Consider the following 21,484-nt stretch of genomic DNA (forward strand, 5'->3'; position numbering starts at 1 on the left):
ATGCCCAGACCAACGACAGCCCTGTATTACAAAAGGAGCATTGATAGCAATCAGGGCGTATGGTTATAAGGCTGGCCATTAAAGAAACAGTGCATTATCCCCTGTATACTTACCCTGTACCACCGTGTATATAAGGCACAAATTGTTTTCTCACTTGTGCACTATTTACAGCAAAAACTTTGAGTATATCGGAAATGGAACATATTTGAATGAATCTATTTCGGATAAAAAGGAAAAAAGACATACAAATGATGTGTTTTTGTGATCATTTATGATTAGTGTATATATATGCATAGGCTCTGGCGATAGCAATGTTTTATGAATGTTTTGATTTTGCGACATTGTTTGCGCTTATGAAATATCTCTTTGGTACCCGACAGAACCAATTTGCTTGTTAAACTGGATTCAAGCTAGCCTGGCTGATGAGGGGTGCTAGCCCGAAACCAGTCCCAGGATGCTTGTTTCCGGTCCAGGGAAGATCTGGCTTGGCTGTTTGGTCTGGACTGTTCCCATGAGGCACAGGGTCAAGACTGATTTGCATATAGCTGGGACTGAACTGAGGTGGCGAAGTGAGTTAAAGAACGAGGATGGATTCAACCTAGATCTGTGACTGAGGGTGAGTGTCTGAAAAGTTTCAGTGCTTCGCCCCTCATCTCCTTGTGTTTGCTTTGTTGGCCCTAAGTTGGCAGGGTATGCCTGGACATGGGTACCTTGCTCACTTTGCCACTGGATTGAAGATAGCCTGGCTGATGAGGGCTTTTAGCCCGAAACCGGTCACAGGATGCTTGTTTCCGGTCCAGGGAAAACATGGCTTGGTAGTTCGGTCTGGACTGTTCCCATGAGGCACAGGGTCAAGACTGATTTGCATATGGCTGTGTCTGAACTGGGGTGGCGAATTGAGTTAAAGAACGAGGATGGATTCAACCCAGATCTGTGACTGGGGGTGAGTGTCTGAAAAGTTTCAGCGCTCCGCCCATCATCTCCTTGTGTTTGCCTGGTTCGCAGGGACCCAGTGCACTTCCAATCAAAAGCAACAGTACCAGTGGGCAAAAAGTGGGGGTGACCTTGTCTACGAGATGCACTTTCCTACATGGACATTATGATTGGTTGAACACATTCAGTTGTTTTCGTTATGATTAGTTACAGCTCACATGTTATGGTTTTACTCTGCTGTCATGGGATATGTAGATTTGTGTTTGCTGCTGTGAGAAAGTAAAGGAAGTTAAAAGCATAGTCGAGCCTCCGCGGCCTGACAGAATTACCAGTGGCTGAGATTAATTCAAGCATTCAATCTTTCACTTTCTGTATACTTTAGAATCCACAATACAGCTGCATTACAGTTCCATCTGCTCCCATGGGAACGCATCACACCCGTGCTCCGCGCATCTCACCGACTCCCTGGGCACTCTGTGTTACCTACAGGGCTGTTCATGGAAAGGGCCACTGTGTAAAGCTACAGTACTGTTCGCACAACAGAAGTCTCTACTCTAGACTGGCGCCTTGGCATATCATCCCAGTGTAGGCCGAAACGTGTCGATAACACCTCATTCTGTGTGTAAGCAGCAAAATGATGTCCTTCTCTGCCAGCAAAAATAAGATGTATCCAAGCTCATTTGTAATTTAGGAAGGGGTAGGACCAAGCTGTGCAGGATTACACCAGCCGTCAGGGGGTAGGGAAGGACTGTGCAAACGTAGCAATGCAATATCCGGTGTCTCACACGACGAGAGGGTGGGCATCAGGCCAGGCAGGACCAAACCCACCCAAGGACTGGGACCTCTTCCTCTCGCAAGGGTGTAGGCATGACCACTTTCACTTCACATCATCTCACTCCAGAAGAGCTGTCTGCTACTCAACCAACACTACACTGGGGGTCTCCAGCCTTCAAAGGGGCCCTTTAACCACCAGGTACCCCCACATAGCCCACGTCCAATGAATATCTGTGAGATATGGAGGAGGACACACTGCCTCCCACAACCCTACGCAGACACTACACTAATGTAAAACGCCATCACTCCATTTACGTCCACTGACGCTCCGGTGCAGCGACCAATGGGGCAAGAGCGTCCCACATGGACCACACTACAGTCCAGCATGTTCCCAAGCAAGTTCAGCATATTGTGTGCCGTGCTATCCATCCCCTTAGCGCTCTGGTGCCTCGTCACGGCTATAAAGCGCTATATAAATTCCCCCATAGAATTACAGGCGGAGCGCTGCACGTACAGACACAAACAGGGAACCCCCCCCCCGGCCTGATGGGGGCCTGCAGGCCGCTTTAAGAGCCTTATATACCGAGGGAGCCTCAGCCATACCGTCCCAGAGGAGGGGCCAGCATCTTATAGCCACATAAATGATTCGCTGCTGTGAAGGAATAACGCCTCTGTGCGCTGGGCCAGACCATGAGATGTCTGAATATTTCATGAGATTTTCTGCTGCACATTCTGTGAAACCCGTGGCTCTTTAGACAATAAATGTGCGTTACCATTCGTCGTTTGGCCCTGCTTCTAAAGTGGGGTGCTTCTCCGAGCTTCCCAAATGAGGGTCGGCCTTGCAGGCTGCCACTTGTTCGTCCAGTGAACGGGTGTTTCAAGGTGTTCTTAGCTCCTTCCCCCGACCCACAGGTTAAAGATAACCGAGGGAGAGAAAGGGCTTGGAGAATGCGAGCAAGCGCACACGTTGTCAAAGGCAAGGGCAGGAGGCGATAGGATTCACTTGCACGATAATAGGGATACATACATCTCTCTCCGGGGTCCTGGGTAAAGGCAGGGACGGTGGAGAGGGGTTGTGGCAGAAGGGAACGAGCCCGGACCACCCCACGGCCCCGCCGCCCATCGGACAACCGGATCACCGGGCTTTCTGAGACCACGAACTGCGCCTAAAGGCGCAGACGAGGAGCTATACACAACTCATGTAACCTAATGAACGAGACCCCCTGGCGATGCCCATCAGTGTACACCAGTCCTTAAACAGGAAGAGGGGCACAGCACACCCCTTCTTTCTCACCCCCAGACAGACCACCCTTGGACCGTCTGCCCCCAGCTTACCCCCCCCCCCCCCCCCCAAAAAAAAGCATCGCCCCAGTAGTGACTCGATGATGGTGAGTGGGATGAATTCATGACATCTGAAGGCTCAATCGTTGGGTGTGAAAGACGTTCTTCCCATCTGTGCTAATGTGTCTGTCAGTCTGTCGAGTTGTCCATCTATCTACCTAGCTGTCTGTCGACCTGTTTACTTATTTATCTGTCTCTTTAGCTATACGCATGTCTAACCATCTGCAAATCCCTCTATTTACATGTCTATCTCTCTGTATGTAGCTATATGTCTGCCTAGCTATATGCCTGTCTGTCTGTCCATTTGTCTACCTATGCATGTCTGTAATTGAGTACACGTCAGTGGCACACACTCCAACCCCTGACTCGTGGCATCATCAGAATACTGTCCTTCCGGGGTCCCTGGACGCCTGCGCGGTGTTTCATCCTCTGTGTCTCCTGCCCCTGGCCTCCACCCCTTGGCGGGCTTTGTCTGCCGATGGCGGGGGTGGTCCTCGCGTCTGCAGCGCGGGGTTACCCTGGCAACGTTTAAGGGGCCCCACGCAGGGTCAAGAGGAGGCATTAATCCGCTTGTGTTTGCTCACTTGTACCAAAGCCCCCTGATCGCGGTCTCCTTGTAATCCCCCCGCGCGCCCTGCCCTCTTTTTACGCATTAATAGGATTGTCTGTTTTTAAAGAAAAAGGGCTTTGTTAGGTAAGCAGTTCAGAAATTCACATAAATCTCTCCCATGGCTTCTTCTGCAGAGGGTCACTTTTAATTTTCCCATAAATCTTTGGCCTCCTCCGCAGAGGGACACTTAAATATCCCATGAATTTGTGGCCTCCTCCACAGAGCGACACTTTTGAATGTTCCATAAATCTCTCCTGTGGTCTCTTCCACAGAATGGCTCTATTGAATGCTCCATAAATCTCTCCTGTGGTCTCTTCCACAGAATGGCTCTATTGAGTGTTCCATAAATCTCTCCTGTGGTCTCTTCCACAGAATGGTTCTATTGAATGTTCCATAAATCTCTCCTGTGGTCTCTTCCACAGAATGGCTCTTTTGAATGTTCCATAAATCTCTCCTGTGGTTTCTTCCACAGAATGGCTCTTTTGAATGTTCCATAAATCTCTCCTGTGGTCTCTTCCACGGAATGGCTCTATTGAATGTTCCTTAAATCTCTCCTGGGGTCTCTGCCACGGAATGGCTGTTTTGAATGTTCCATAAATCTCTCCTGTGGTCTCTTCCACGGAATGGCTCTTTTGAATGTTCCATAAATCTCTCCTGTGGTCTCTTCCACAGAATGCCTATTTTGAATGTTCCATAAATCTCTCCTGTGGTCTCTTCCACAGAATGGCTCTTTTGAATGTTCCATAAATCTCTCCTGTGGTCTCTTTCAAGATTGGCTCTTTCGAATGTACCATAAATCTCTCCTGTGGTCTCTTCCATGGAATGGCTTGTTTGAATGTTCCATAAATCTCTCCTGTGGTCTCTTCCGCAGAATGGCTCTTTTGAATGTTCCATAAATTTCTCTTGTGGTCTCTGCCATGGAATGGCTCTTTTGAATGTTCCATAAATCTCTCCTGTGGTCTCTTCCGCAGAATGCCTCTTTTGAATATTCCATAAATCTCTCCTGTGGTCTGTTCCGCAGAATGGCTCTTTTGAATGTTCCATAAATCTCTCCTGTGGTCTCTTCCACAGAATGCCTCTTTTGAATGTTCCATAAATCTCTCCTGTGGTCTCTTCCACAGAATGGCTCTATTGAATGTTCCATAAATCTGTCCTGTGGTCTCTTCCGCAGAATGGCTCTTTTGAATGTTCCATAAATCTCTCTTGTGGTCTCTGCCACGGAGTAGCTCTTTCGAATATTCCATAAATCTCTCCCATGGTCTCTTCCAAGATTGGCTCTTTTGAATGTTCCATAAATCTCTCCTGGGATCGCTTCCACAGAATGGCTCTTTTGAATGTTTCTAAATCTCCCCTGTGGTCTCTTCCACGGAATGGCTCTTTTGAATGTTCCATAAATCTCTGCTGGGGTCTCTTCCAAGATTGGCTCTTTCGAGTGTTCCATAAATCTCTCCCATGGTCTCTTCCACGTAATAGCTCTTTTGAATGTTCCATAAATCTCTCCCATGGTCTCTTCCAAGATTGACCTGTGGTCTCATAGCGGAGTTCAGTTTTAAATATCTCATCAATCTCTTTTGTGGTCCTATCCACAGGGTGGCACTTTAGAATTCCCCATAAATCACACGTATCATCCACAGAGCAGCACTTTGAGTATCCCGAAGAGGAGGAGATTCAACAAACGATCTGATTGGCTCTTTGAAAATGTAGTACTTGATTTTGATTTGCCCGGTAGCAGAAATGTTTCTGATTTGTGGAGAGTGTCAGTTTCAGAGCAGAATCTGCCAGACCAGTATTTCAACGGTGGAGGAAATTCTTCTCCAGATATAGTTGTTCCTACATAAATTTGAGAACTTTCCGTTGCCACCTTACCCGGTCCTCAACACAATGCTATAAATGATACTATTAGCATAAAACTTTGCGTCCATGTTCCCAGTGTGGCTCAGGCATCATACTGTCTTCCTAAAAGCGTGCATTATGTCGCAGTTTTGTAGGCGAAACAATGTAGATGCTCCCGGTACTTGCACACTGGCAAGACTGCTTGGGGCACGCTCACGGAAGACTGGTATCTCAAAGGGAGAAGATGAACCTTGAGATATCTAAGTAAATATTGGAAGATCGCTTCCGTAAATATGCACCCTGATGAAGACCTGACCCTCTAAATGCATAGTGGCTTTTAATGAAAATAAATTAAAATCCTTGGTTATAACTAGAATTAAATCATGAATCCTGTGTTAAACGAAGAAACGAAAGTTGATGGTCATCAGCGATTAGTGACCTAAAGGAATATTGATAAAGACTTTCAGATTAAAGTTTGGTAACTGCTTTCAGGAAACAGGACTCAACTATTACCTATTGGAAATTAATTATAGTACTGTGGACCTCAGATTAATATCTGTTTCTGAGCTCCAAATTTGGTAGGATTCATCTTTTTGTGGACCTTAATCACCCCAACTCATTCCCTACCTCATCTTTCGATCGTCCTTCGCAATCCGACTCCCTGAAATAAGCCAAAGCTTTGAGGGTCGATGTTACTGATTAACCTGTACAGCTCAAGCTCTTTGCTCTCCCGGTCCACAGTGAGTTGAGTGTTCCTTAGCTACCACTCAGCGTACAAGGCAGGAGGATGAGATGTGCTGGTGGACGTGCCCTCGCTTGTGCAGTTCCCTCCATCCTGAACATAGTCCAACGTCTGTCTATGTTTTACACTGTGAACCAATTCTAGATTCGCACACCGCGCATTATTCCTCTGTATAGTGAGCGTGCATCATAGGCAGAGTCACTATGACACATGATGACGTTGAATAATTGTTACAGAAGGAACACCCGCTCTGGATGGTGCGACACCTGGCGGTCTCGGTTGTTGTGGGGCACACGACCGAGACGGGCATAGCAATACTGATCAAGGTCCTTTGTGCAGTGAGAAATGCAAAAAGAACAATTGATGGACAGAAGGCTGGAACATCGTTGATCAACAAATCAGCCGCACGGCACGGCTGCCTGTGGCAAGTCGGATCAGGATCACCGACCTGAGGCCGGGCTGAGTTTTGAGGGGCTCCTCCTGGAATCGGGCTCCCTTGGAGACTCGGCACCAGCAGGAAAGATGAAAACACCTACAGCAGGGGACTTGGAAGGCGGGCTCCCACATTGGTGCTCCAGCCGGACACAGCAAGGTGCTGTAGATGACGCTAGGAATTAGAGATGTGGCAGCCCGTTCGTCTACCACATCGGGGGGGGGGCACAAGGTGCCCGTGATAGTGGCGGAGCCAAAGAAGTAAGGTGCGGAGACACACCTAGGCCCGCACCAATATGGTGAAAGCGAAGGGCCAGGTGCCACTGCAGAGCAACAAGGTGGACAAAGTCACGGTTCCTAGACAGAACGCGGAGAGGGCTGGACCGGCTGGGCAGCCAAGTTGAATCGCCGAAGCCTCCCCTGAGTGTAATCATGGCGGCCATCCAAGATCTCTGTTTGAACCTAAAATAGATGCAGTTACAATCGACATGGGTCTCCTACGCGCACACTTTCAGAAAATGTCTGACAAAGTGAAGACTGCCGAGTCCCACATTCACACTCTTCAGACCTCCTCCCAAGTCACTAGAGGAACAGGTCCACAACGTAACGAAGCAACAGGAACTCCTAGCAGCTAAAGTTGAGGACCAGGAGGGTAGGGCCAGGTGCAACATAAGTATAGTCTGGATTCCTGAAGGCTTGGAGGGACCGAGTGTGGATCTCTTTGTGGAAGACTTTGATAACTAATTCCCTTCGTCCTAAGCGTTCCTTCAAGTTCGCCAGGACCTTTAACCATCGAGATAGAGATGCAATTCTCCATGCAGCTCGCTCCCATGGAGACTTGAAGTATGAAAACGCCACAGTGCGTTTCTTCCCGGACTTCACATTACAAGAACAAAGCCTCCGCCGCAGCTTTGAGGAGGTAAAGAGGGTGCTCCGGGAGAAAGACTTGAAATATATGATGCTCTTTCCAGCCAGGCTCCGTGCCCTGGCCGAGGGGAAATCCTGGTTCTTTACTTCACCAGCAGCGTCATGGGACTGGCTGGAGGGGTGGCGTACCTCGGAATGAAGAAGACCCCGGGGAAGCTGGAAAGCCCAGCTCCAGGACAGGCAAGGTGGACAATTCCCAATGTGAAATAACAGTTAGCAGGTTGCTGCAGCGGACTCTGAGGTGACATAGATACATGGCTGGGCTGGGGACGAGTGCCTCACTTTATGTCCTCCCGGGCCTTCCGTAGGGTCAGGGCACATGGTCAACTGGTGGGTTCTCGGGTGGGGATCTGCTGCTGTGACTCGCTACTGCTGAAATGTGTTGCCCAATAAGATGACAAGGTGGGGGGGTGTGAGAGTGGGTGGGAGACAGTGTCAGCCAGCTTGATATGCAGGGTCCGGGGGGATGTCAGAGCCTTCTCATACCACTTAGGCAACGGGGACAAACAGGGCGTTCAGACTAACTAATCTTGGACATATGAATTCCATTGATATTCTATTTGTACACAAGAGAGTCTGCGAGTGTCTTCGGTATGGAAGGTTTCACTGGTGGAGGAGCCATCCCTGCACAAGATTACTGTTCATTTTGGGGCAATAGGCGCTCTGCAAATTTGGGTGGTGGGTAGTTTCAGACCCACAGTGCAGGGATAGCAGGGTGGGGGGAGTTGCTGGGATAGTTACGTTTAGAGTTTATTTACAGGCAGTCGAGGAGTCTACAATGAGGCTGTGGTTACTGGGCGGGCCTGGAGAGGGAATGCGACCAGACAACAAGGGAGGAGTAGAGCGGAACGACCGGACCAACGCACCATAGGGACACGAGCTCACGCAGATTTAAAAGCCATGTCCTGGAATGTAAATGGCCTGGGCTCTAGAGTTAAACGCACTCTGGTACTACTGTATATTAAGCGCCATCCCCCTCACCTGGTCCTTCTGCAGGAAACTCATTTTAATGGTCAGCCCCGTAAAGCCCTAGAGAGGTGGGGATACACTCTACTCGCACATGCAAGATCTACTTCTGGCTCACGGGGAACGAGCATCCTTCTAAAGTCCACAGCACTATACATGCCAGGTAGAACGTGCCATGACCTACTAGGCAGATTTGTGCTACAGACGGGCGTATGGGAGGGCTACACTATCAATTTAGGCTTCGTATATACGCCGCCTGGATTGCAGAATGACGCTGTCTTGGCGCCTCACTATTGGATCTGCCTATGGGCACCCTGGGCGGCGATATGAGTGATGTGATGTCCCCGGAACGGGATAGGTGGCCTGGGAGGGGCGAGACTCTGGGCGAGAGCCCACTCAAATCCTTCACAGACGCTGTGGGACTGGTAGACGTATGGAGCATACACCAACACACTGAAAAGCACTTCACCCGTTTATCAGCCAGGCATGGCAGCCTTTGCTGGTTAGACTACATCCTCACCAATGTGACACGGTGGGTAATATTAGCTACACACAACACTAAGCCCATTGCATATCCGACCATTCCCCGGCGGTAACCTGTCTCGCAGGACTGGTCAGGCGGAAAACTCTGCCACCCTCAAATAGCAGCATGGCACTTGAAGGACAGGAAAATACGGGAACAGATTGTTGAGGGCACGGAGCACTACTTTTAGATCAATGAGGTATGGGTGGGCTCAGCGTGCACTTTGTGGGAGGCATACAAAACTGCTACAGGGGCACATCAAGGCTCTCATTGGGTCCACCGTCTCCGACTGAGACAGCTGAAGCTAAGGAACCCTGCAGAAAATGCCACACGGACACATGCCCTGGCCTCACTGAGACGGCTATATGATGTGGGCGACAAGGCTACCAAACGTATCACCTGGCTGGACAAGTGGGACAGGGAAAGGAACTGGGTCACTGAAATACACGATCATGAGGCCAGGGTGCACATTGTGTTTAAAGGGAAATAGGGGAAATGCTTGCAACATATTATGAGAGCGTACATTCCTCTGATACCCATAGGTCAGGCGCGGACCGTGCGGGTTTCTTTAAGGACTTGGCCATGTCGAACAAGACCTGACGGTGAACGAAATAGAAGGGGCCATCCGAGGGTTACAGTTTGGCAAGGCGGCGGGCCCGAACGGCCTGCCCCTCAAACTATTCGGATGCGCGGCCCACAAGATTGCGCCTCATCTTCTTAATATGTTTCAAGCGGGTCATGAGGAGGGGGCTCTCCCGGTAGACCAGCGAAAGGCCACAACTATTGTGCTCCCTGACAAGAGCAAGCCTCCCACGGCCTGTAGCTCATACTGGCCAGTATCACTACTCAACACGGAGGCCAAGGTGCTGGCCAAGGCTTTGGCGAACCGATCAACAGGAGTTATAACTTCAGTGATCCATCCGGATCAGTCCGGATTCATGTCACTACGGGGTACGCGCCTGAACCAAAGGCGATTTATATGGGGTGATGCACATGACAGCAAGGCCAGAGTCGGATGAGGTGATGGTGCTATCCCTGGACGCGAGAATGGTCTTTGACAGTATAGAGTGGCCCTAGATTTTCGCAGTCCTTCCTAGATCAGACTTCGGCACAAAATTCTATTTGTGAGTCTGACCAATACGCAAAGACCCAATGGCAAGAGTGCGAGTGAATGGTGTGATATCGTGCGCCTTTACTCTGTGCAGGGGAACCAGCATGGTTGCCCCCCTGTCGCTGATGATTTTTGCCCCTGGCAACTTGTGTACGTCAAGACCTCCTTGTTTGGGGGATCCGGAGTGGGGTTATGGGGGGTGAGGGACGGAGGACATCTCTTTATGCTGATGACATCCTACTTCGTCTCGTGACCTGCCCCTCAATCCATCGAACTTACATTTCTTCGATCTCTTTAGGAGCTTCTCGGGTACCAAATCAACTCGGACCAGTCTCTGATCTTCCCGCTATCAGGGAGGAATCCTACCCTCCCACCGAGGTGCCCGGCACCAGTGGTGACACCGGGATTCCGTTACCTGGGAGTATTGGTCACCAGGAACGTGGAGGATTTCCTACAACAGAACTTGTTTGTTCAGCTTGAGCATCTCCAAGCAGACGTGACCCATTGGAGAGCATTGCCGATCTCCTTAATTGGCATGGCCGTGCTCTTCAAGATGTTGACCCTTTCCTGTATGCTATACATTCTCCAGAATACCCCTTACAAGGTTCCAAGTAATTTTTTTACCAAGGTAAATAGCGAGCTGCGAACACTGCTTTGGAACGGAGGCAGTTTGCGCATATCGCTTGAAAAACTACAGCGGGGAGTGTTCGAGGGAGGCATGGCGGTTCCGGATCTCAGTGCCTACTACTGGGCTGCCCAGCTGATGGTAGTAAACAAATGGGTGTTTGGGGGCAAAGATGAACCAGCCTACAGGTTTGACCACAAGACTATGGGCAGCCGGGGATACCCTACCGTCCTATACAATAAGAAAAAGGCAGGCACGCTCCCGAGCCACACTCAAGTGGTGGTACTGGCATGGTATGCAGCTAACAAGTACCTCGGATGGGAAGACAAGTTGACCGCCGAGACCCCACTGTGGGACAGTGACCACCTTGGGGAAGTGATGAACTTGAGAGGCCACATAAGATGGAGTCTGATAGGGATAGATAAACTGGGGGATGCTTGGAGAAGGGGATCGCTTATGCCCTTTGAGAAGCTCCAACCGGAGTACGCAACGGATCAGGGGGGAGATATTCCGGCACCTACAGTTAAGGCATGCATTGAGGCGTCACCTACCAGAAGGGGAACAGCAATTGGAATATTCGCCTATAGAAGACCGGTTGCTGCTAGACCCAATGCAAACCAAATCAGTCTCCCTGTCCTAAAGGAAAATAATGAATAATTCACCTGATCTTCTAAATTCACTGCGAGAGGCCTGGGAGGGAGATATAGGACTAATAGAGGACGATGACTGGGAGGAAGCCATCCAAAGCCCCAGAGAAATATCTATAAGGGCCCCATTTCGCCTGATACAATTGCGCATATTACATAGGTCTTACTGCTCTCGATCCAGGCTACACCATATGGGCCGTAGTGACTCTGCTTTATGCACCAGAGGCTGTGGTGAGAGGCACTTTTTTCCACACACTTTGGGAATGCCCTGAGATTCAGCAATATTGGAGGGAGGTCACAGCTATAATGGCCACGGGTACGGGCTTGGAGGTCTCATTGGAGGCCTGATGGCTGATTCTGGGCATTTCCGGGGAGGAGGAATGGCCCAGATACCCCCCACCGTGGTTGACATTGGCAGCGGGGGTGGCTAAACCAAATATAGCCAAAGTATGGGGTGCAAACAGACACCGAATGTCCGGGACTGGAAAAATGATCTGGACTGGTGCCAGTTGGCAGAACGCAAGATATATCAGAGCCTGGGATGTCCCCGCAAATACGAGCAAGTATGCGGCAACTGGACACAATACAGGGAGTCCTGAGGGCGGCTGAAGCTAGTGCTAGAGGAAGGTTCTAGGGATACACCTTGCCGAACCGATTCCGGGGCAGAATTTCACATCCAAGGTAATGTGTATGTAATGTATTCAATAAGGTAATCACTGTTGAAAAAGTAAGTGGTCTGTATCTCCCACGATTGGCCTACTGTATGTATTCTCCTTTCAGCATCTATCTTTGTGTATTGAGAAACTGCTTAGTAAAAAGATTTTATTTTTAAATTGTTACAGATAATAACTTGTTTCTTGGGCTGTGCAGACTTTGCTGTTGTGATGTCTCTGCTTGTCTAATTGAGGGTTTTGTATTATCCTGCACAGGAGGCGGAAGCCAGGAACGAAGAGCTGGAGCGACAGCTCCGGCACGCAGAGCAGATGCTGGAGGAAGTCCTCTCCGAGCGCGAGAAGATGCAGAGCGAGGTCAACAAGGTGGGCGAGCTGCTGGACGTCAAGCTCTTCGAGCTGAGCGAGCTGCGGCAGAGTTTGGCCAAGCTGATTGAGAACAACTGAAGAGCTGCCCATTGAAGGGGACACAAGGAAAGCCCTTTACTGATGCCACCATGAGAGGACCAGGCACCCTGTTGTCGATCTGCTACATAGGAGAAGTCTCGTTAGAAGCACCGAATACCAGAGCCTCTCCGTGGTCAACTCTACAGACAGCGAGTCCTCGCTCACAGACCTGATGGGCAGAAGAAGCTGGCATCTTGCTTTTGATTGGCAAGTGGATATCAGAACTTGGCACAGGTCCAGCCACCTGAACCTGCACTGTACATCTTATGGTGCTCTTTAGTGACTTCTGCGCTCAGGACCACAGGAGTATTGGAATACCTTCCTGTCTAACACGCGCAGTGGGTAAAGTGCGCTGGTCGCTGCATCTCGTAGTGCTTAGAAACAACAATGACACCACAAGCCTTTGCTGTAGTTGGTCTCTGTATATAGGGAGGACGCTTGGCTGGCGTGCTTGGATTCATGACATCTACATAGCGGTTCAGGGCCACCCTGTGCATGGAACCACCAGCCCATGATGTATGGGCAATACCACCCTCTTACTCTACCAGTTAACACCCCCATGCCTTGTGGGCATCGCCAATCCTGCACTTTGAACTACCAGCCATGGCTGCTTCGGTTTGGCAGCATCACACTCCGCCAGTCGTCTAAGCCTTTTTTGGTACTACACGCACTCCACCGGACGCCAGGCCCAGCCTTACAGGATTTTTTTTGCCCCCCCCTAATTACCAATATTTGGGCTTCCTCAATGCTTAACCCTCACCATTAGCACGCACACCTTTTTTGGATTGTCCCTCCTGCACCCCACGAGTTACCACTGTTACTATTTTTTGGCTCTCAGTCGCGTATTCCACCAGTTACCACTAATGCCTTTTGGGGTTTATACGCCTTTTACTGCAGATTCACGCTTTCCCCTTCGCCTGTATCAGTCCCATATTCCAGCAGTTACCACCCACGTCTCTTGGGATCACCACCATCCCATCCCATCAATTACAACCCATGTTTTTGTGGCTTTGTGTCTTGCACTCTATCAGTTTCTACCTATGCACCTGGGAAGTTTCACTGCGTTACTCCACCAGTTTCTGCCACTCATAGCTTATGGGTTTTACGTTACTGCTGACTGTGAGCTTCAGTCTGCCATCCCTGGGGCTGCAGATGAGTCTCCTGCGTGCCAGAGTGGGTTTCCCATGGGATTCCTGTCCTGTATGGCGTCGCTGACCAGTTCTAAACCTTTCCCGTGGTCCCAACCCCGTTACTGGCCTAGACTGTCCCTCCGGATTGCTCTTTTCGGTGCAGTCCACTTGCCTTTTGCACTTATATTTGTACCTGTGAAGATCCTGTTTTCTATTTCAGATATGATGGCAACTCCTAAACAGAAGGACTCCCCTGGCATATTTTGGGAGCTGCTGTTTTTTCTTCAACTGGAATAGTTTCCATCCTCAACAGACCTCCCTTGCCCTTCTTCCATTATAGAGCAGCAGGAAAAGAGGAATAGACCAGTAACAAACCGCGACTCTCTTGTGGCTGAGCGTTCACCCTTTCACCACATCTCCACGCCTCCAACTAGCCAATCACCTCCTCTGGTTATCACTGAACATTTCGCCATGTGGGTCGTCATTAACAATATATTGATTCCTCATAGATCCACCATTTTCGAAACAGTGATTAATTATGTTACGATTGCCACTGATTCCATCGCAAGCCTGCTTGATTGGTCAGCATTTTCCTAATATGTATTCACCCAAAGCCTCAGAAATTGACCCAGTTATCAATACTGTGATCTACGTCCGGAGTAAAACAAGTTATGAACTTTCAACACTAATACTTTCTTACTGTGATCAGATTGAAATTTTTGCCCAAGATGTACAGCCCATCTCTTCTGTCCACTTCATCGCAGCCACCATTCACTTAATTTTGAGACTAACAAAGACTGCTTTTTTCCTCTAAGAAATCTACTGTTCTTGGTGCATTAAATTAGAGAGTTTTCAAACAGTTTCTCATTTGAAAACAGTCCTTGAAATGTTGTAACTAGGAAATAGTTGGCAAATTATGGATTGACAGTGGGATCTGTGACCCTGGTTTGACCAGGTTAGTAACCTTGCAAGCTTGTCACCCACATAGAATGAGATTTCTCTGACTCATGTGGCTAACAGGATTACATTTGTTTTCTATTTTCTTGAAGCACCCTAATGTTGGGACCACTGTGAAGCCAAGCAGTCTTATTGTAGTCTGAGTCTGGGGGTGGCTCCGACAGTGATTGTTTTGAGGCATCAGATGGCTTTGTGTCATGAGCACACCTTCTGTCCATTGCCTGGCTCTCATTTACCACATCATTGCATTCTGGGACTTGTCGTTTGGATCCATTCTACGATCGCACCTAAAACAATGACATGTAAAAGCGAATCCTCTGACTGGAAAAGTTCTGTCCTTGCATCATGGAATCATATGGTCAACCAAGCTAGCTCGTCTTATTCGCATACTTCACATTCCCTGTCCGATTCAGAGAAATGTGACTCTTTCCCTGGAGCCCCATTAGTCCTCATACTAAGAGGGAGGGAGGGAGGGAGGTAGGGAGAGAGGGAGGGAGGGAGGGGTACCACACTTAAAGGGGTGCTCAACCAGGTATTCTCTGCCTCTGACCTAAGAGACAAAGCTGGAGCTCGCCTGGGTCCGAAGACAGGCAATCGAAGCAAAAGTACCAAAAATGTAAGGATCATTTAAAATATCTTCAGTTAAAAGAACAGACATAATTCTCAAAATGTGTGTTGCTTTGTGTAGAGCTATGTTGACCCTGACACAATATTTTCTTGCACTTTTGCCTCACAGCCCAATAAACATAACCGCAGCTGCCTCAAACAATCGACTCCGCTAGGTGAGGAGGTAGGGAGCGCTCCTGGGAGCCCGGCAGGCGGCGGAGCGTCTGCAACGTCTTACTCAGACGTCTAGGAGTGCAGCGTCTCTGTGTGATCAGTCAGCGCACGCGCTGCGCATTGCTACTTGCTGCGAGAAGATCAACTAGAAATTCTGGCAGCGGAACACGCTTTCTTAAAGGCCCACCGCTCTATGTGTCCTATTGTCTGCTGTATTTTTCTATCGATCAATCGGTCTATTGCTGCCTCTAGATATGGGTATGTCGATCTATTTGTCAGTTCATCAACCTGTATGGGTTACATCTGCCTGCATCCCCTATTCATCCATCTACCTATGTACACATCTCGTTGATCTAACTCATAAATCATGTTAATGGTCCCATTATTTACCAATAATCTTCTTTACATAGAGCCCTAGTCTTTCTCCTCTGGGTCCTGGATAACAAGAATCCCAAAACTGGTGGTTTGCTATCAGTAGAATGGGGGCATAGGTAATAGAGTGAGTCACGCAATAGTAAAAATGAACGAAGGGCTTAAAATGTATATTTCGACAGCGAAAAAAGACCTTCTTCCGCACTGGTTATTAAGCTTGACTGTCTTGGGATCAGGACCCCGTACACTCCCAGAAAGACGGATGATGACAATCCACCTGTAATTTTTTTCATCTCAATGCAATACCTTTAAAACAATTCCTATATTTACCATGTAGTATCAAAATACAGGTTACGTTGACATATGTTCCCGTAATGATATATTGAAGGTAGAATGACTCTGACCAAGATGTTTAACGGTCTTGTCATCAGAACCCTAAGAAGACATTAGAGGCCTTTAATATATGGTTACGATTCTTAATACATGGTTACAATTCTGTATACCCTCTCTCAGTCACTCTTTCTGTTTACGTACGAGATCTGCCATGTACCCAAAACTTGGAAGTTTTCTTTTTCCTTTCATCAACATTGAGTCTGTTCACTTCTAACATCCGATTCAGAAAAAGGGCACAAGCCTACAGACACTTTCCCGCCAAGCACAAACTGGAAGAGCCAATGGCCTCACCACTGCGGAGCCCGCAGTCTGGCCCCTGGAATGAATTGTTTTACCACCACCTACTTTAATACTCGTCTGATCCGAAATGTAATCTCGCTCATGAGTGTTTATAAGCTTTTTCAGATGCATAGTTCTTAACTAGCTTTATTTTTCAATAGTATCTTTTTAAAAAGCTCTCTGAGTTGACTGTGGAATTTATACAGTAGGGTGAGTGGTTTTAGAGTAAGGGGTGGTTGCACCAAAAATAAAGTGAATGTCTATCTTGTGGTGGTCTCTTGCCTGCTTTTCTTAAAGGGTACATACACAGTTTTTTTGTCATGGAACATGTTGAAGTTTAACATAGTCATGCAGTATTGAAATCAACAATTTACCTCCAAAAACAATTCTTTGGTCTTGTAGTTGAAATGTGTTTTTCCCAGGCCCCGCTACTAAGCGGGGGAAGAAAGCAGAACATGAGAATCGAGGACAGCTTGGAGCTGCAAAACTGTTGTAACCGGGAAATATCTTGTTTCTTTTACTGACACATTTGCCATGGTGTCATCGCTAAATCATTAGTTTAGTAAGATTAGGGTTGGAAATGGATCGTTTTCAGAATGTGCCATTAGTTTTATATATTCTTCCATAAGTAGGCCTCCTCAATGTAACCTTTCTCACTTTTAGATGAATCAGAAATTCCAAATATGTCTCCTCATTCCCCATTCTTCGATGGAGTGACCATGTTTCGGTCCTGCTTCTGACCACCTCAATTTATCCTTAGCCTTCTTCAGGACCTGAGCACCCTTATTTTGACCTACTTACAATAGGTGATGCATCCTGCCCAGACTCGTACCACGGGTATTGTCAGAAGAGGAGGAGAATGGATTCCCTTGCAGATTTCTACTTGACCCACATGGACCAGTGAAATTAGTTTAAATGAGAATCGGCAAGAGCACAGAAGTAAAGGTCTGTACCCTGCACTTTCTATTTAAAGTTCAATTAAAGTTTTATATTTGACACCTGCCTTTCTGTTGCTATTGTTGTTTCCTGTTTCAGGGTGATTGATGATGCTTAACCAACGAGCAAGCAATGATTTGATGTCAGATAAAAGGGACACTCTCTGTTTAAACATTTTTAATCCTGACCAATACTACCTGAAGGGCACCATACAGAGCTGCCTTGGGATACCACCACATAAGGACGCAAGATGGCGCCATATTACAACACATTGCCCCCAAAATGTATTCCTTACTAGGGCAGGGGAGCATGTGAACAGAAAACTGTCCTTTAGCCTGGGACTCTACAAATCTGTGTTCTCGATTCTCTTCTCAAAATACGTCAGAAGTTTAAGGAATTTAAGAACACCACAGTAATGTCAGTTCTTTCTAAAAGGCAAGGGGATGCCCCTCCCTCAGCGCGTGGGGTAAATCTTTGCACAATTTTATCCCAGTCCCACTACTTCGGAAAGGTATAAAATGTAGTGACTGGATGATGCAGGTAATTGCACAACGTGCTGTAACCTTGGACTTTCATTTAGCAACTTATTGCATTATGGATATTGTAGGCTTAGTTCTAGGGTGACTAGCTTTGGAACGCCCAAAACTGGGGCATTCCACAAAGATAGAAGTAGGACTACAATTTTTCATTGACTGATGGACACAGAATGACTTAACTGGTAGCATGCGCCTATATAGAAAATACTGACAATTAAGCACTAAAAGACTTAAATGTAAGTTGCACACACAGTGTCATCCGTGTTAACTAAATTGCTTTTTGGGAAGGGCTACAAGCTAATTCTGCACTGGAGCAGATAAAAACCTGCCTCCCTCTGTCTCATGTCGACCCTCTTTGAAAACTCTGACATGAGCTACATGTACTGAAAATTTACAGGGCAGATAGTGAAAAACTGAGACTGTCTGGCACATCTGTAAGCCTGGTCACGAAACATGTTTCACTTTAATTGGAGCAGTTACACTTACGCACTAGTTTGCAGTGACTTGTATAAGGCGTGACCGGGCAGGGTATGCAATTCTGTAAGGTAGGTTAAGTCAGCTGCATTAGATCACCACCTGGTGGCGGCTTAAAGTTACTGCATAAGGCCTGAAACCAACTTTTTGGAGCTGAATATCTTTGAAAAGTTCTTGCACCCAGGAGTGAGCCATGGTGTCTTTATTTTTATTATTATTATATGATTATTATAAATGTAAAAAATGTATATCCAGTATTTGCAAAGCGCACAGCTACCCGTAGGCATCCCGGCGCTGGGGGCCGTCGGGAAGATTAGGCGAGCTATTGCCCAGAGTCACATGGTGCTGGGCTAACCTGCCGCCAGGGATCGAACCGTGATCCCCAGCGTCCGGCGTCAGTCGCCCTGGCCGCTGCGCCACACCTCTTCCCTATTATTAAACAAGCTGTTCTTTTTGCAGGATCCGGCTGGCCACTATACCTGCTCATAACACCCTGGCGGGAGCCTAAGCCCAGGCTGTAAGACTCTCCCCTGATCGCCACTGCTCACTGGCTGCCACTCATCCTGGTGGGACTCGAAGTCCCAGGGTGCAACGCGGACCTTTCCCGCCGCGTTACCGCTGCCATAGGTGAGGGGGAGAAGCCTCCATTGCGCTACAAAGCGCTGCCTCACTCCCCGTGGCGCGGGCCGCGCCCGGACCAAGGGTGGGGCCGGCCTTGCCCGTCATCGCCAGAAAGAGGCAGGGCAGGGCCACCCCCATAACATCTTTTAACATCCACTTGTTGGGCCGCGGGGTAGATCTATTCGCAACTGGACAAGGTACTGTGCAAAGATCAACACTTGTACAACTAACAGTTGTACCAGTTACCGTTACGGTTAAAATACCCCACATGAAAAAGGGTCTTAACCTGCCCATTCTGTACACGCTACACCGACTCCCCAATACACATAATATAAATATCTGTGTGGTGTCAAGGGGTCTGAGAAGCAGACAAAATAGACCGAATGGGCAAAAGAAAGACGCAATTGTTCAGGCCCCGCATGTAAAAAAAAAGCCACGGGTGATACAAAGCAAAAGCAAACGCTATTGAGCTACCTCACGGGGGCAATGGGGCAATAGAGAAGCAGATATCCTCTGTAGAAGAGTCATTAGTCTTAGGCACGAACGAAGGGCCAAATAACGTAAACTTAGGGGCGGGACATGATATCGTTCCCCAGAATGGTTGCATTCAAAATGTGTCAGACAAAGCAATACTTAGCGATCATGACTCATTTACACAACCCCCACAGAAGCGGCAAAAAAAATCCAACATACACAGACAAGCCACCAGAGGCAATCGAAGAGGGGGGGGAATAACATAATAACTACGAAGATCATCGCGCCAAACACGGCCAAACCCGCCAAACATGACAAAAAGGCAACTGGAGCAAAAAAAGGCACTCTGAAAACCATAGAAGACAGAGGCAACAAGATAAAAACGAATCCTCAGGACACAGACCTAAGGAACCTAACTACGCTAGTTGAAAAGTTATACCTTTTTCTGAGAGACTCGTTAGCTAAGATAGAGGAAAGAGTAGACCAGATAGAGGTACGTTTGACAACATTTTTAGCCAGGAAGGAACCTGTCAAATACATAACTAGTGACCACAGACAGGAGGGTAAAGGCAAGCCCAAAATATGTATGAGCTCTAACCCTTGAAGCGATCCACATCAGATCAACAAGAACAGAGAACCCATAACGCCTAACACGATTAAACCTCACCAGTTAGGTCACTCTCTTCCCCCATGCACTTCCGTACTTAATATGATTGCCCAACATCCAAATGACATGCCAAATAGGGGAAACAAGGGAGCAGCCACACAAGTTCACAGTTTCAATCTGACTCCTTGTAACCAACCTAAAGCGCCATTATCTGCCAGGACAATTTTCACCGAACCATCCTATCTAGATTTACCACCAGCAGTTACACCATATATGGTCGTACTTGCAAATGTACCTAGGTTAAGGGCTCAAGATAGCAAATCCTGGGAATCCCTTAGGAATAAGGCACGCCGTTGGATAAGCGCAAAGGTTGGGTCCATGGAACAACATTTTTGGGAGTTTAAGATGGTCCGCAGGGTCAAGTGGGTTGTTAAAGATCGAAAAACCCTACCAGGAGATTGTGTGGTGCTAACGTTTAAAACGCCCCAGCTAGTGGAGAACATTTTATGGAAGGCAGGTAATAATATCACGATCGCGGGGGGTATTAACATACTACCCCTCGACTTTTTTTACCAACTGCCCTTTGGGCTGGAGAGAGGCGGTAGCAGTAGAGATAACGAGGAAAGAAGTCCGAACATATATAACATACCAGTGAGAAATCGGTTCGCATTTCTCCCCTCCCTTGAGGAGATAGATTGACTGGACCAGTCAGTCAAAGTCAACGTGAGTAATCCGCAGGCCCACACCTTTTTCGAACCAGAAAATACTGACCTGAGTCCTAAGAGAGTTCTTGCAGGCGAGGGCGATGTGTCACAGAAACAGAGTGAAACTCTTGAAGATAATTCCTTAGGCATCTGTGATATCCCTAACTGCAGACCAGAGATAGGGCCAGGAATAGACAAGGCTAGGAGCCCAGACACTACTTCACCTACCGACACAGCACGTGACACACACAATATATTAAGCAATAACGAAAATAGTATTGCGATTTTATACTGGAATATAGCGGGCCTACGTTCCAAATCAAATAATCGCCTCTGGCATGAATTTGTGCGGAAATTTAACATCTTTTGTTTGCAAGAGACGTGGTCTCTGAAGGAAATCCACATAGAAGGCTATAAGACCTATCACACACCCGCTATACCATCGACACATGGGCGGCCCAAGGGAGGTTTGAGTATTTATGTCTCGAATCTGCTGACGATAAATAAAATATCTTTCATTATTTCAGAACCAAATTACCAATTTGTGATTATGAACATGGACAAACAAAACGTTGTTGTCTTGATTAACTTCTATAACAACGCACAGAAGGACCAATTGGTGGACATTTTAAAACAGTT

General features: G+C 47.7%; 1 protein-coding gene across 2 annotated transcripts in view; it reads left to right on the plus strand.

The window, feature by feature from the left end:
• The window catches only part of HOMER3 (homer scaffold protein 3), a 288,001-nt gene extending 273,427 nt beyond the window's left edge, over positions 1-14,574 (plus strand). For both annotated transcript variants that reach the window (XM_085639959.1, XM_085639960.1), the window contains exon 9: positions 12,394-14,574. In XM_085639959.1, the coding sequence (XP_085496085.1) occupies positions 12,394-12,582 (189 nt within the window). In that variant the 3' untranslated portion in view covers positions 12,583-14,574. The remainder of the gene's footprint in view (positions 1-12,393) is intronic.
• Positions 14,575-21,484: the final 6,910 nt, after the last annotated feature.

Source organism: Triturus cristatus, chromosome 12 (assembly GCF_964204655.1).
Source record: "Triturus cristatus chromosome 12, aTriCri1.1, whole genome shotgun sequence".
In the NCBI taxonomy this organism is placed as follows: Eukaryota; Metazoa; Chordata; class Amphibia; order Caudata; family Salamandridae; genus Triturus; species Triturus cristatus.